General features: G+C 55.2%; 4 protein-coding genes across 4 annotated transcripts; 1 reads left to right on the top strand and 3 right to left on the bottom strand.

Moving 5' to 3' along the window:
• Window positions 1-1,900: 1,900 nt before the first annotated feature.
• SPRG_04208 (hypothetical protein) lies at window positions 1,901-2,761 on the bottom strand. The gene has a single exon (XM_012342809.1). It carries the CDS (start codon window positions 2,751-2,753, stop codon window positions 1,959-1,961), a length of 795 nt encoding a protein of 264 aa, XP_012198199.1. The 5' UTR covers window positions 2,754-2,761; the 3' UTR covers window positions 1,901-1,958.
• Window positions 2,762-5,623: 2,862 nt separating this feature from the next.
• SPRG_19567 (hypothetical protein) lies at window positions 5,624-6,464 on the top strand (the record flags this gene model as incomplete). The annotated part of the gene is made up of 2 exons (XM_012342912.1): window positions 5,624-5,809; window positions 5,868-6,464. The coding sequence occupies 2 exons, from the start codon at window positions 5,624-5,626 to the stop codon at window positions 6,462-6,464; spliced, it is 783 nt and encodes a 260-aa protein (XP_012198302.1).
• A 420-nt stretch (window positions 6,465-6,884) lies between these two features.
• On the bottom strand, window positions 6,885-8,622 carry SPRG_04207 (hypothetical protein; the record flags this gene model as incomplete). The annotated part of the gene is made up of 2 exons (XM_012342808.1): window positions 6,885-6,897; window positions 6,950-8,622. 2 exons carry the CDS (start codon window positions 8,620-8,622, stop codon window positions 6,885-6,887), a joined length of 1,686 nt encoding a protein of 561 aa, XP_012198198.1.
• Window positions 8,623-9,925: 1,303 nt separating this feature from the next.
• Window positions 9,926-11,832, bottom strand: SPRG_04206 (hypothetical protein; the record flags this gene model as incomplete). The annotated part of the gene is made up of 2 exons (XM_012342807.1): window positions 9,926-9,992; window positions 10,139-11,832. 2 exons carry the CDS (start codon window positions 11,830-11,832, stop codon window positions 9,926-9,928), a joined length of 1,761 nt encoding a protein of 586 aa, XP_012198197.1.
• Window positions 11,833-14,274: the final 2,442 nt, after the last annotated feature.

The following is a 14,274-nucleotide window of genomic DNA, read 5'->3' as shown; positions in this document are numbered from 1 at the left end:
CGCTGCTACTTGGCTGCTCGACGAGGTCGCCTCGACTGCCACTGACGGTAAAGATTACGCCAGCTGATGGCCGACACCTTTCATACATGATATATCTGGCGTATCCATAATGCGAGGTTTCACGCCTATCAAAGTTCGCGTCAAAAAGCCAAAGCTCTACCCCATGCCCAAGTCGGAGCGGACGAAGCAGCACTTGCACGGGCGACACGCGACCGACACATAGCCTGTATAGACATGTAGCCATGTTGTCATTGATGCTGACCGACTTCAAGTGACTCTTGTTCGGCTGCTATACTGTATAGAACAGAATGTGTAGCTAGGTACGCGGACAATATCGTGTCGATTCCAGTCCAAGAGAAGTGTGGAACATGATGAGTCCGCAACACGTCTGTTCTAATCTTCGGTGCTGAAGTGAGTTTGTTTGGCTATGAATTACACTCAACTGTTTCTAGAGGTGACCTCTCGACTCAACGCGTGGCGCGACTGAAGGCTGCACCGGGATGTGGTGGTCGCAAAGTCGTGGTGCCGGGCGTTCATCATGTGGAAGACAAATCGCTTCGGCATTCAGCAGCAAATGATGAAGGTGCAGCTTGAAAAAGGAAATAGCGCGAAGGGCGGGCGCGTCGCTGGGTCGTTGCGAGCGAGCCAGACGGTGTGGAGCACGCGCTCTGTCTGTTCCAGTCGTCAGTTCGCGCCGTGGGATCTCTCTGCGCACTTTTACACGCTGGGCGTGCGACGACGTCTTGCCCGCATTTTCCGATTTCTTTACTCGAATCAGCTGCCTTTCGGAACTTTTGGTGGCATACTAAGCCATCGACAAAAAGAATCTTCTTCATTTCGATCGCCACATCCATCGGTTTTTGCTGCACCAATGTGGACATGACGGTCGTCGCATCCGCTGGGAAGTCGCAGGCGACATCATGACACGCTGAACAAGTGGCATTCAAGCGCGCGGGTTTTTGAGGCCATAACTATGCTCTATAACGGAACTGCGCCAGCGATTTCACGGCCGAATCTGTGGTTGCCACTGGTCCCTCTGCAAGAGAGGAGGCAGCTCTCCACTTTGAATCGCAGGAGCCGACACCTATATGGCTCGAGCACCGAAATATTGTCTAGTTTTATTTCGCGGATAGCGTTTTGGGACGTGGGATTATAAACCTCCAGCACACGTAAGCACCAAATGGGCGGAAGCATGTTCATTGAAGTGTTCTCTCATCATTCGAAGCGCGCAAAGACATGTGGACGATCTGACAATGCCAAGGTTCGATGCTAACCACGTGGAGTGGGCGCCGACTTATGAAATTTTCACGCGCCAATATTTAGCTGCCGACGTAACCCGCCGTTGCTTCACGAGTGGCGACTGTGACGAGCGAGGCGCGCGCGCTCTCAACGTCGAAACGACCCGCAGTTAAGAGGTGTCGTTGCTTTACCTCTCTCATGCGTTGCAGCCGCAAAAGAGCCAGGGTACTTTGGTATCGCCACTGCAGGCCAGTGACTGCAGGCGGTTTATGTTGTCGATATCCTCGTCGTCTGGGACACCACTTGCCCTTCTGTTCAATATAGCACACAAGAAAACAAGTTGGCGGCTGCATATCGGTGTTGATAGGGTAGGAGCGAGACAAAGCACTGGGCGTATGACGTGGCAAATGACGTGGCACGCGGAGCGAGCACGACGTTTCGCTGCTGACTTCAACCACGAGTTCTGAACGCTTCCTTTGTAACACAGTGCACGCAATCCCTGGAGAAGGGACAAGCAGTAAATTTCGGTGCTTCCTAACCAGGCGCTTCGAATGATGAAGGCGTTGGACGGACACGCTCGAGACACAAACACCCGAGGCCGTGTTGGCAGGGTGGTTGCTCCATGAGATCGACGTAGACTCAGAGGGGAAGAGATTGAGCAATGAAGATAGAATACACTGTGCGAATGTTACAATAAATAGCTCTAGCTCTGGATGAATCTATGGCGAGCCAGAGCTCCGGAGCTCGCGAACATGCGGCGTACACATGCCCATGGTCTTGCCGAGGCGCTTGCAACCACTGACGGTACACATCTTGTCCTTGCGGTGGATCTCGCAGAGACCGCCACCGCGGTCCGTGCGCACGCAGTCGTCGACCGTGCACGTCCGGCAGCCGCCGTGTTTCGCGCACTTGTTGCCGCGCTGGGCGCCCTTGGTGCAGCCAGGCTCGAGGCAGCGCTTGCCGCCGCCGTGGGAACGGCAGTAGCCACCGCCTTGGCTACACTTGTCGCAGCCGTTGAACTTGCAACGGGCGCCGCCGCCGTGCGCCTTGCAGAGGCCCTGGGACTGCGCGGCATTGGTACAAGCATCAACCTTGCACGACTTGCCGCCACCGTGGCCGACGCAGTAGTCGCCGTTCTGAGCTTCTTTCGAGCACGTCTCAATGACGCACTGGCGACCGCCGCCATGGCGCTTGCAAAAGCCACGCGACCGCACAACGCGGTGGCAGCCGTCGACCGAACACGGCTTTCGGTACGCCATGGACGGTGCTTTGGACGGCCCGGGGGCCTCAAAGGTGAGTGCCCAGTTCGTTGGCGGCGGCGGTGGCGCATACGCGAGCGGTCCAAGCAGCGAGTCGTCATAAAAGATGGGTCCTGCGAGCTCTTCCAGCTTGAGGAGCGGGTGCTCGTCCGAGAGGAGATGGAAGACGTCGACGTCGTCGAGGGCATACGACGAGGAGACGCCGGCGAACGGGATCGGGTCGATGTGTGCGAAGGTTTCCGAGTAGTAGGCCATGGCGAGGCAATTGAGAAATGGTGACTTGCCACAAAGTTGGTTGTGCAGCGATCGCGACACGCTTCGGAGTACGGTTCTGCCTTAGCATGTGTGTCACGTCCCACCAATGGGACCACAAGCTGCTTTTTGCAGCCTTGAAACAAGCGCATTATGTGTATCTTCGTCTGCGATGAGTCTGTAGTAATCCGGTGCACTGTGTTCAGTGCTTGGTGCCAGGCGGTTGCGAGTCAGTCTGGTTGCAAGTCGTCGCCCGATTGCCCCTCTCCCACGAGCTGGAATGGCTGGCACTGATAGGGCCCGTCACATTTGGATCACGGGACCATCAACACACTTTTGCGAAGCCGACAAGTGTGCACTGTACGTTTGCTGTCGAGTTCATTGGTGCTCGCAAGAGAGAACGCATGCTATTAGTATTAGCATCCGCGCTGCACCGGTAGTGGTGGAATCATCGTTCGTAGACGCTTCTCATTCTCTCGTTTTACGCTACATTTTGGTTCTGGCTATGGTTGATGCGCGATGGACGACGCTGGGATCGCTCTATCAATTCAAGATATTGCTTTTGCTGATGAACCCTCCGTCGCGCGTCGCGTCTCTGCTATCCACGCTACAGTGCTGCTCATGTTTTCTTCGGGAGAGTAATACGAGTAAAGCCAGTTTGTCGATCAGGGGAAGGCTCATGTACCAGGATACCTAGTACCATGGATACCTACCTACCTACTACGAATAGTCGCGTCGGTATTGTTTCATTTCTCGAAGTCCGAGCACACTCGACGCACGTTGGGGCAAATAAGGGTAGCCCGGTCAGCCCCGGGCGTGGCGCGGTCGGGATCGCTTTTTATCGAAAATCCAATTTTCGAATATCGTCCGATCTTTTGTCTTCTATTCTTCGATTCCTTGGACGGTCTTTTCGCTGGCTCGTCGTTCTGCTCAAAAAACTCCCTTCACTTCTTGGAATCGTCCGTACTCAGAGCAACAGGATCTCTGGTGTCAACCATAAAAGTGCTGCATTGTCATTGGGAGGTCTCTCACAGGGTATTCCAGCTTTTTATCGAAAGTAAAAAAGCGACGGGAAGGCAAATGGCCCTTGACCAGTCCACGGAAGTGATCTCCCTCGATGTCCTCTTAGCAAGAAGTTACTGCGCGTCAACGCATGGCCGTCGGTTCGCACAGAGTGTGGACGAGCTATCATCGGAGACGGACACGACCGTCCACAACGCGTGTAATACCAACCGTTTCGTGCACATTATACTATCCAACGAAACTCACTTGAACACACCAACGCGTGTAATACCACCGGTATCGAGGACAGTTTCTGTACGCGGTGAGTCGACACGCGCCATGCGCTCGTAGTAGGTACCTCTCCCAGGTGTGGACTCAAAGGACTGTAGCGACATCTAGAGCACAAACGCATCGCGACGACAGAGAGTGCTGCAACTTGCAGCACTCTCTGTCTCATTTTTGTTGCAGCCTGCAACCAAAATGAAAACGTGAGCTTGCGCAATCGGCGCAGCTGCAGCAACACTGTGAGTGTTGCCGACGCCGAGTGCTGAATGACCCCGCGACCACAACGTGCCGGCCTGCATCCCTCGCCTCTGGGACGGTCAAGCCGCCTTGCCACCGTCCAGTTGCATCACGCCCGGAGCCAAATGTCCACTCAATAAGGCACCATTCTATCAAAACGAAATCTCACTAGATGCACTTCAACAACTAACAACTGTGTGATGTTGAAGTTTGTATAGTATGTACAAAGTCGAGTTTACACGGTGGCCTTTTTTACGAAGCGGAGTGGGTTGTGCATGCGTGCTCCACACCGTCTGGCTTGCCCGCAACGACCAAGTATTTCGCTCCGAGGCGCCCCTTGTGACGCCTGCGGCAGCCGCCCAACGAGCCTCGTTCTTGACCAAGCTGCACCTCCAACACTTGCTGCTGAACACTCAAGCATTGTGCCTCTTCCAAATGATGGCAGCCCTGCGTCACGACGCATGGCTACGCGACAACCTTGTTCCGGCATGTGCCGTTTACACGCCCCGTCTCCCGCTCGGCTAAGCATCTCGGCGGCCGGCTCGTCGTAGCACCTTGGAATCGCTAGTCCACCACCATAGACAGTTCAGTGTAAATTATATCTAAATAGACTCACTTACACAACAACATCAATTTTACATCGACCTCAAAGGTCAGCCGCCTCGCGATATATCCTTGCCGCGAGTGTGCCCACGGTGTACCCCAACGTCGGGCTCGTGGGACGGCGCAACAGGCAAAGGGCAAAGATCGATTGATGTAGATAGATAGATAGATAGATAGATAGATAGATAGATAGATAGATAGATAGATAGATAGATAGATAGATAGATAGATAGATAGATAGATAGATAGATAGATAGATAGATAGATAGATAGATTGATTGATACAGTGTTGGTCAAAATAAAGGCGCACCCCATTTCGAAAAAAATGCTGCGACCTTCAATATTAAATAATCGTGTCCCGGTATAATAAGTAAGAGGTATTTGGATGCGGAGGTCATCAATCGAATGGTGTCGATTCGGCCATTGGCGAGCCACTCAAGATAGCAACGATGGATGAGCTCGTGGACCGCCTCGAGCGAATGTGGTCCAGGGAGATGAGTGACCACGACCTGCTCATCGTTGACAACAGTACGGACGACGACGATCATTGCGAGACTGTCGATGAGATCACATCGAACGACGAAGCGTTGGCGACGTCTCAGATCGAAACCGTTCTCGCCGCCGAACGCCCACCTGGTAACGTATCGGTGCCTCTTCAGGCCACGATTCATCCTCTATTTATAGACAACGTAGTCAAACCCAACCGAACCACGCTCACGATCGGGCAGAAGCGCGCGCATCTCAAGATGTTCGATGCGTCCCGCCTTTCACAGGCTGAGTACTGTCGCCGGACCCGACTCTCACGCAAGGCGTTATACAACATGATAACACCCAAGGGGCGGGCCATGCTCGCTGCAGCGCACGGCAAGCTCTCGTACAAGCGCAAGCGTAGCTCCGGTGGTGGGCGCAAGGAGATCATTCCATTTGCCAACGTAATACAGATTAGTTCTCAGTGCACCTCCAGTGTGTCAATCACCTTTCGCACCATAGGAGCTCCTGACGTACATGAAAGACCTCCGTCGCTCCCGCCGCTGCTTGGCGGTTGCCATCATGGTCGAGTACATAAAGGAGCACCAGACGGCGTGGCTTGACAAGTACGAGAACGAGTACAAGGACAAGACGATCGCGAACTTGACACGTTTGTGCTCTCGCTTTGCCACTCGCCACTGCTTCGTGCGTAAGTCGATCACGACGGCCAAGATGTCCGAAGAAGAGATGGCAAAGAAGAAGGCAGAGCTCTCGCAGGATTTCTGGGGCAAATACGCGGACAAGGACCCAAGCCTCGTGCTCAACTGCGACGAAACGGGGATCTTCTACGACACGCCCCTACCAAGATTTAAGCTCAAGTCTGACCTGTACCCTCTGCCTCCGAACACGACTTCTACCTGCCAGCCATTGGATGTCGGGGTCATGGGTCCATTCAAGGCCAAGTTGCGTGCTTTGTGGTTGCGCGACACCAAGAAGTACACGACTCCCGCGGAAAAGCGCATGGCCGTCATCAAGCGCGCTATTGCCGCGTGGGACGACATTAGCGAGGATGCCATAAAGTCTGCCTTTGCGAAGGCTATCCCCAAGCATGTTGTCTAGGCCAACATAGACACAATGCTAAAATTTCTCTTCTCTCTTCTCTCTGCTTCCTGGACAACAGCACATAAAAAAGTTAGCAGCAGTGGCGCTTCAAAAGTGTGACAATAACGGGCTTCGAACCGGGGCCATGGCATCCTTGGCGCTCACCCCATCATCTTATCGGGTGCGCCAGATGACCGGTTTATGCTCCTTCAGAGGTATTACATATAAAGAGTTAAATCGTACGGAAAATCTGATGACTTTTTCCGGAAATATTTTGTAAAGGGGTGCGCCTTTATTTTGACCAACACTGTATACTGTTGTCGAGTCTGCGCCGCACCTCGTCGTGTTGTCTGGCGGTTGGCGACGAGCCGTCATGGTGAAAAATGCTCTCGATGGCTGCACAGCGTACTTGTTGTACAGAGTGATATTTGATTATTTTCAATAAATGGTCCTATATTATATGGTTCTCGACGTCCAATTAATTCATGTTATCGGTGGCCCACGTCTCGACCGTCTCGTCAAACTGGTCGGCGAGAATGCGCGTGATGATCATATTACCGTTGATGTTGACCATCGTGTTGATGCGATCGATGAGAAAGTCAATGGCAACCACGTACACGAACGCGTGCGGCAGCTCTTGGTTGGGCAGCGTCGTGCGCCAAACAGTCATCAACATGGCCAGACCGGCCTGCGGGATCGGCGCCGTACCCATGCAGCCGAGGAGACTCACAAAGAAGAGGACGGCCATTTGCGGTGCACCGAGCTCGCTCGTGAGGCCAGAGTAGTTGGCCATGAACATGGTCATGAGCGGGTAGTAGAGGCCGCACGTGTTGAGGTTGACCGGCGTGCCAAGGCACATGATGAGCTGCGCGAGCGACCGCGACACTTGGCGCGTCTGGTGGATGACCGTGACGGCCACAGGCAGCGTCGCCATGGACGACGAGCAGCCAAAGGCAAAGACGTAGGCGGGGAAGAGCTGTCGCATGTAGTTGTACGGGTTGCAGCGCGTGAAGAGAAAGAGAATGAGCGGCATGACGAGCATGACGTGGCAGAAGACACCGGCGAGGAACATCAAAATGAGGTACCCGGCTTGCGAAAAGATGGCCGACGCATTCGCTTGGTACGAAATGATGGCGCTACAGATGAGGAACCCGACGGCAATCGGCGTCAGCATCAAGACGGCGTTGATCAAGATCAGTAGCGAGTTGCGCGTTTGGCGAAAGACGTTGAGGAGACCGTTCTCGGTCGCGGGGCCGTTGTGCGACTTGGCGATCGCATACCCGAGCGGCAAGGCGAACATGATGACCGAGAGGAGCGAGCCCTGCGTGAGCGCGTTGAAGATGTTGTCGGGCACGGTCAGTTCGATGATCGAAATGATCTGCTGTGTGAGCGAGAGCTGCGTGATCGTGCTCTTGACCGTCAGCATGTTGTTGATATCGACGGTCGTAAACAGCGTCGAGGCCGTGTCGTTGGTCATTTTGTCGCAGAGGAGACTGCCGTTGGTCTGCTGGTTGAGGAAGAGACCGTTGGCGCAGCGGAATGCGAGCACAGGCGCCGGCAGCGCCGACGTTGTCGCGTTCTTGCCACCCTCAAAGATACCGCGATAGACGGTCGAGAGGAGGAGGCCTTGCACGGTAGCGATGAACGACGTGAGGAAGAAGATGGCGCCCGTGCGCCACGACAGAATCGACGTCTTCTTCAAGACGACGACTTCGGCAATGACGACCGACATGGACGCAAACACCATGGGCACCACAAGACAGCGAAGCGCGCGCACAAAGAGGTCACCGGGCATCTGAATCCACTGCTGGACGTCCCTCGAGATGTCGGCCTTGGTGAGCGCGAGGCCAATACCGGCGCCAATCGCCGCACCGATGAGCACGTAGATCGAGTTGACGTACGTGCTCGTTGAGCGCGCGTCAAAGTCACCGGCTGCGTGGAGGTTTTTGTCTTCTTCCATGATTGGGTCGTCGTAGTTTTCGTACGACGTCATTGGGATCGAGTCGGTGAGCGCCTTGCCAGAGGTGAAGTTGGTGCGGACACCGAGCGGCTCGGCGGGCGGTGCAATGCGGCGGGCGCGCTGACCGTCGGACGAGGGCGCCGAGTGGTACGACGGCGCCCGAGACCCCAGCTGGTCGTTGGTGAAGAGGAGGATACCTTTCGGCTGCTGGTCCATCGTTCTTGTGAAAGTTGAAGAAGAAGGTGCGCAAAAGACGGAAGGTTGACGAGTGTGAGCCGGTTGCGCTTACCGTGCCACTTGTAGAAGGGTTGAACGACGCGGTTGGAGCAATCGGGTCGAGTGTTTGGGCAGCTGGTGACGCTGCAACCAAGGGCAATAGATCTGGCGCGACCAGCTGGAATCTGACGATTTGTTTTCCGATTCATTCCCTTGCGACAAGCTTTTGTTCGATAATCTGGAAGCGGCGCCACTGAAACCCTTGTTGGATCAATAGAAGCTTTCGGACGCCGACTTTTCGCGTGGCGCGCCACGGGGCACGCCGACCGGCGCAGTAGTACCGGTGCGTAAAAGGTGCCGTGTCCGCGAAGAAGATGTCGAAGCTTCATGTACCCATCGCTAATGACCATGTACCTGGGTGCGCATATCCAATCTGCTTGGGTATTGCGCCATATTTGAATAATGAAGGAGGACGCAACGCTGGTGGTCAGCACTCGATGCATGCAGCATCCCCTACATAGCTCGCAAGAGCTCTCACAAGGGTATAGACAGTGTAGCCGCAGCGGTGTCGGCCCAGTAGAGAGAGCACGAATGCTGTGATTTTCGTCCGCTTCGTTCTGGGTGTCTGGGACATGCAGCGTGGTACGTTCGTCTGCGGATTGCCACGCAGCCCACAAGCCTTTACCGTACTAGTTCCTCGGACGCATACCAGCCGCACATTCTAGAGCACAAACTTTCTGCTTCAAAATCCCAGCACTTGCGAATCGAGGCGTTGGCTTCACCACAGATAATGGTGGCTAAGGCAAAGCGCGTGCAAGCACCTCGACTCCTCAATCCGGGAGATCACGCCGGGAGACGAGTCGTGCTCAGAAATACACATACATGTACTGGTTACACAATGGCCGTATGTGGTAGAGTCGCTTACCGTTGCCACTATCATGCCACTGTAAGCGCCACAGAACTCGGAGCCGAGCGTAAGTAACTTCGTTAAATTCGTTTATGGCACACATATCTCTCTTTTATGAGTCCGTTAGGCCGACGAACCATCACCATCATCATCGAAACGTCGCCAACTTCTACCGGGGATACGAAGCCGCCACCTACTTGAGCTTTTCTTGAGCCTACCACTTCTGCCGCCCCAACCACGCGCACCAACCACGACCAAAACAATTTCAGTTTGAATCTCGCCGTCTCGTGAAGCCATGTCCATTTTGCATACGGGTCCCGGACACCAGATTATGAGCAGGCTGGACACGTTGTCTTGGTTGAGACCCACGAGAACTTGTTGCACCGGACGAGGCGTCTAAGGCAGGTCCATCGAGCGCAAGCCGCCAATGACCCATGTCTCTGCCACGGCAGTGCCGTCGACGCTACGACCGTGACTGTGTGACTGTGTCGACAAGCCTCGCATTTCAATCAAAAACGTGTTTATATGGTGGGGTTAGGTCTAGATAGCAAGTGTGCTTTCAAGGCGATACGCTCTATAATGTACAGGAGGCGTGGGTCATGCATTTACAGCATTTGGTCGTGGGCCCACGTCTCGACCGTCTCGTCAAACTGGTCGGCGAGAATACGCGTGACGATCATGTTGCCGTTGATGTTGACCACCGTGTTGATGCGATCAATGATAAAGTCAATGGCGACCACGTACACGAACGCGTGGGGGATCGTTTCATTCGGCAGCACCGTGCGCCAAACAGTCATCAACATGGCCAGACCGGCCTGCGGGATCGGCGCCGTACCCATGCAGCCGAGGAGACTCACAAAGAAGAGGACGGCCATTTGCGGCGCACCAATGTCGTCTGTGAGGCCGGCGTAGTTGGCCATAAACATGGTCATGAGCGGGTAGTAGAGGCCGCACGTGTTGAGGTTGACCGGCGTGCCAAGACACATGATGAGCTGCGCGAGCGACCGCGACACTTGGCGCGTCTGGTGGATGACCGTGACACCGACGGGCAGCGCGGCCATCGACGACGAGCAGCCAAAGGCAAAGACGTAGGCGGGGAAGAGCTGGCGCATGTAGTTGTACGGGTTGCAGCGCGTAAAGATGAAGAGCACAAGCGGCATGACAACCATGACGTGGCTGAAGACACCGGCGAGGAACATGAGCACGATGTAGCCGGCCTGCGAGAAGACGTCGTTGGCGCTCGCTTGGTACGAAATGACGGCATTGCAAATGAGGAACCCGACCGCGATCGGCGTGATGTTCAAGACGGCGTTGATCAAAATCAAGATGGAATTGCGCGTCTGGCGGATGATGTTGAGGAGACTGTTGTCGGCCGGCGCACCGTTGTGCGACTTGGCGATCGCATAGCCGAGCGGCAAGGCGAACATGATGACCGAGAGGAGCTGACCTTCGGCAAGCGAGTCGAAAATGTTGTCGGGCACCATGAGGTTGATGATGGCAATGATCTGCTGCGTGAGCGAGAGCTGCGCGATCGTGCTCTTGACCGTCAGCATGTTGTTGACATCGACGGTCGTAAACAGCGTCGAGTTGATCTGCTGGAGCTCCGAGCACGCAAGCGACCCGTTGTCAAACATGTTGAGGTACAAGCCGTTCTGGCACTTGAACGCGAGCTCGGGTTGCGGCAGCGGTGACTTGCCGGCCGCCGTGCGCGAGCTGAACGTACTGCGGTAGACGAGCGCGATCGCGACACCTTGGATCGTAGCGAGGAACGACGTGAGGAAGAAGATGGCGCCCGTGCGCCACGACAGAATCGACGTCTTTTTCAAGACGACGACTTCGGCAATGACGACCGCCATGGACGCAAACACCATGGGCACAACAAGACAGCGAAGCGCGCGCACAAAGAGGTCACCGGGCAGCGCGATCCACTTGCGGCCGTCCTCGTTGAGGTCGGCGTTCGTGAGCGCGAGGCCAACGCCGGCGCCGATCGCCGCACCGATGAGCACGTAGATCGAGTTGACGTACGTGTTGGACGTCCGCGAGTCAAAGTCGCCTTGCATCGGGATTTCCTTGTCTTCCTCGAGAATAGGGTCCTCGTGGTATTCGTAGTTGGTCACGGGAAGCGACTCATGCATTGGCTTGCCGGATGTAAAGTTGGTCCGGACACCGACAGGCTCGGGCGGCGGCGGCAGTTTTCGGCGCGGCTGGCCGTCCGACGACGGCGCCGAGTTGAACGACCGCCGACGCGCCGGCAACTGGTCGTTGGAGAAGAGCAGGATGCCACTTTTCGGAGTCGTGTCCATCCTGACGGTCCTGCGCACAAGCTGGAAGGTTAAAGAATACTACTGCGGAAACAATGCTTGGTCGGCCACCATGGGACATTGGCGTGCGGATGGAAGCGCAGATACCCGGTTCACCCAGGTGCTTTGCTTTGTATGATATGGATTGGGACATGGCGACAAACTGTACCTGTGGCATACAAACGCCAAGAGAAAAAAATGCAAGATGTCCGTGACGCTTGGCTTTCCTTTAACCCGAAGCAAGTCAGTTGCCGATCGAACGTGTACAGGAAAAGGGCAAAGTCGATCATTGAGAGACGGTACTTCTGGACGGCACCGAGCCCCCATGCGACAGCCTCCGACGTCTTATATTACGTATGTGGCGTATCACGGACACTGCGTAGCGCCCCGCAGCTGGAACGTATGGCCGAGAGGAGCCAAGGAGCAAGGGAGAGACGCGGCTCGTTTGGCAAACACCAATCGCGACTCATCGCGACTGGCCATCTGCCGTCCTTCTCGCCATGGATTGGCCCACATGGATAAAGCTATTGCATTTCAGCCAATCGAAGACGCGCTGTACTCGTGACACACCCTTGTAATGCGCCGGACCGGCGCCTTTGCGCAAGGTCGAGTGCACTTCAACGACGCTTCCGTCTCTACACGCGCGCTCTTCGAAACGATGAATTTGTTGCTGGCACACTTGGCTCTGCGATACAATTCATGGAATGGAGTGCAATTGTCATCAAGCGAGAGGCACGATCGGCGGCGTCATCAAGACTGCGCCCCTCCGGACTGCAAGCGGCGCGCTTTCCCTTGCTTTGAATGCCGTGGCACCTGCGTCATCTACATGTAGCTACATAGCGTCCAACCCGACGCTACATTCGACAAGGGGCGGGGCATCGAGGCGCCCGTCTCTGATGTGAGTGTGGCTGCGAGCCGATACCTCGTTTGATGCGGAAGCCGCGTCATCCAACGTCGCCTCGACGACTCGCCAACTCCGTCAGCAATTTGCGTGCAGAAATGGCCGCGATCACCTGGTTGTAATACCAGACGGGGCTCTGGAATCGACATGACCCCAGCTGGTCGCCATGTGGAGGTGTGACTGTCGCGTGACCGAAAAACGAGCCTGCGTTCGAGTGACCGTCGCTGCTCGTGCTATCACAATCATTTTTGCGTCCTCGCGAGGACGCAATCCTCAAACCCTGACGTCGACGTCCGACCGATTGCTACACGTGTCCTCCAAAATGGTCTGACAGTAGAATGTCGAGCTAGTGCAGTCGCGCAATCACACTCGCGACTGCGTGGACTTGGACGATGAGGCACTTCACCACAGTACCCTGCTATCGTACAGGGTCTAATTGTGGTATACATGAACGCGTTTCCTGGTTTCTTCATGTTTTCAAAGACTGGGCATGCATACAGGACTTGGAATCTCCTTCTTCTTTACTCTCTCGGCGGGCAGCTTCGGTGGCAGCGTGAGGGGGCTCGTCTCGCTTATCACTCGTCGCCTGTGGGCGTTCAAAGAACGAAATTGCGCACGGTAAGAGCTATGCTCTACTATTAATAGTATGATGCATACGCGAATGCGCATAAAAGTACTCTAGCCGTTCAGTGATCCTCACGTCAGTGGACCCTCTATACTAGGCAAAAACAGAAGCAGCGACATGCAGAGTGGCTGCCCTTTGGACTCTGAAAGAGGGAGCATCGTGTCTTTTGGATTCAACATGCAAAACTGCTTGCTTCGGATAACCTGCGAAGCTCGTACTTTTTGTCTTCTCTCGCCTTCAACCCATACCGATAGTCGGCTCTCCAGCTAATTTGCAGTGAGCCCTTTTGATCAAGGCACTGGTAAGCTTGACGCCATACGTCGTAGTAGGTCGGCACGTTTGGCGCAAATCTCGGGCTGACTTGGCCTGTGGAGAGAGGCACGGAGGTGCAAGGTCCATTCCGATGATTCCTTGGGTGACGCTGATAATACCGAGCTTGATGGGTCCAGGCGACACTACCGGTAAGAGCTTATTTTGCCCATGGTAATCTTGTCGAACTTATCTGCATGTATTGACTAAGGTATAGACGAATGCGACGCTTTTTAGCGATGCCGTTTGCACGGCAGACGCTAAGAGTTCGACCGACTTCGCGAGACGTCCCGTTCCAGAAAGTGTGTCTGCCGTTACCACGGAACATGAGTCCACCGCTGGTGACAGCCCAACGCTACCGTCGGCGCGCCGCGGCCATGATGTGGCCGATCCTCCGCGCGTGCGTGCTCCACACCGTCTGGCTTGCCCGCAACGACCGAGTCTTTCGCCCCGAGGCGCCCCTTGTGACGCCTGAGGCAGCCGCCCAACGAGCCGCGTTCTTGACCAAGCTGCACCTCCAACACCTGCTGCTGAACACTCAAGCATTGTGCCTCTTCCAAATGATGGCCGCCCTGCGGCACGACGCATGGCTACGCGACAACTTTGCTCC

Source organism: Saprolegnia parasitica (genome assembly GCF_000151545.1).
Source record: "Saprolegnia parasitica CBS 223.65 unplaced genomic scaffold supercont2.11, whole genome shotgun sequence".
NCBI lineage: Eukaryota > Oomycota > Saprolegniomycetes > Saprolegniales > Saprolegniaceae > Saprolegnia > Saprolegnia parasitica.
Note: the sequence above shows the minus strand (reverse complement) of the source record. Positions and strands in the feature narration are given on the sequence as shown.

Excerpts from the sequence above, each read along its gene's own strand:
- SPRG_04208 (XM_012342809.1), bottom strand. The coding sequence starts at position 2,753 with ATGGCCTACTACTCGGAAACCTTCGCACACATCGACCCGATCCCGTTC.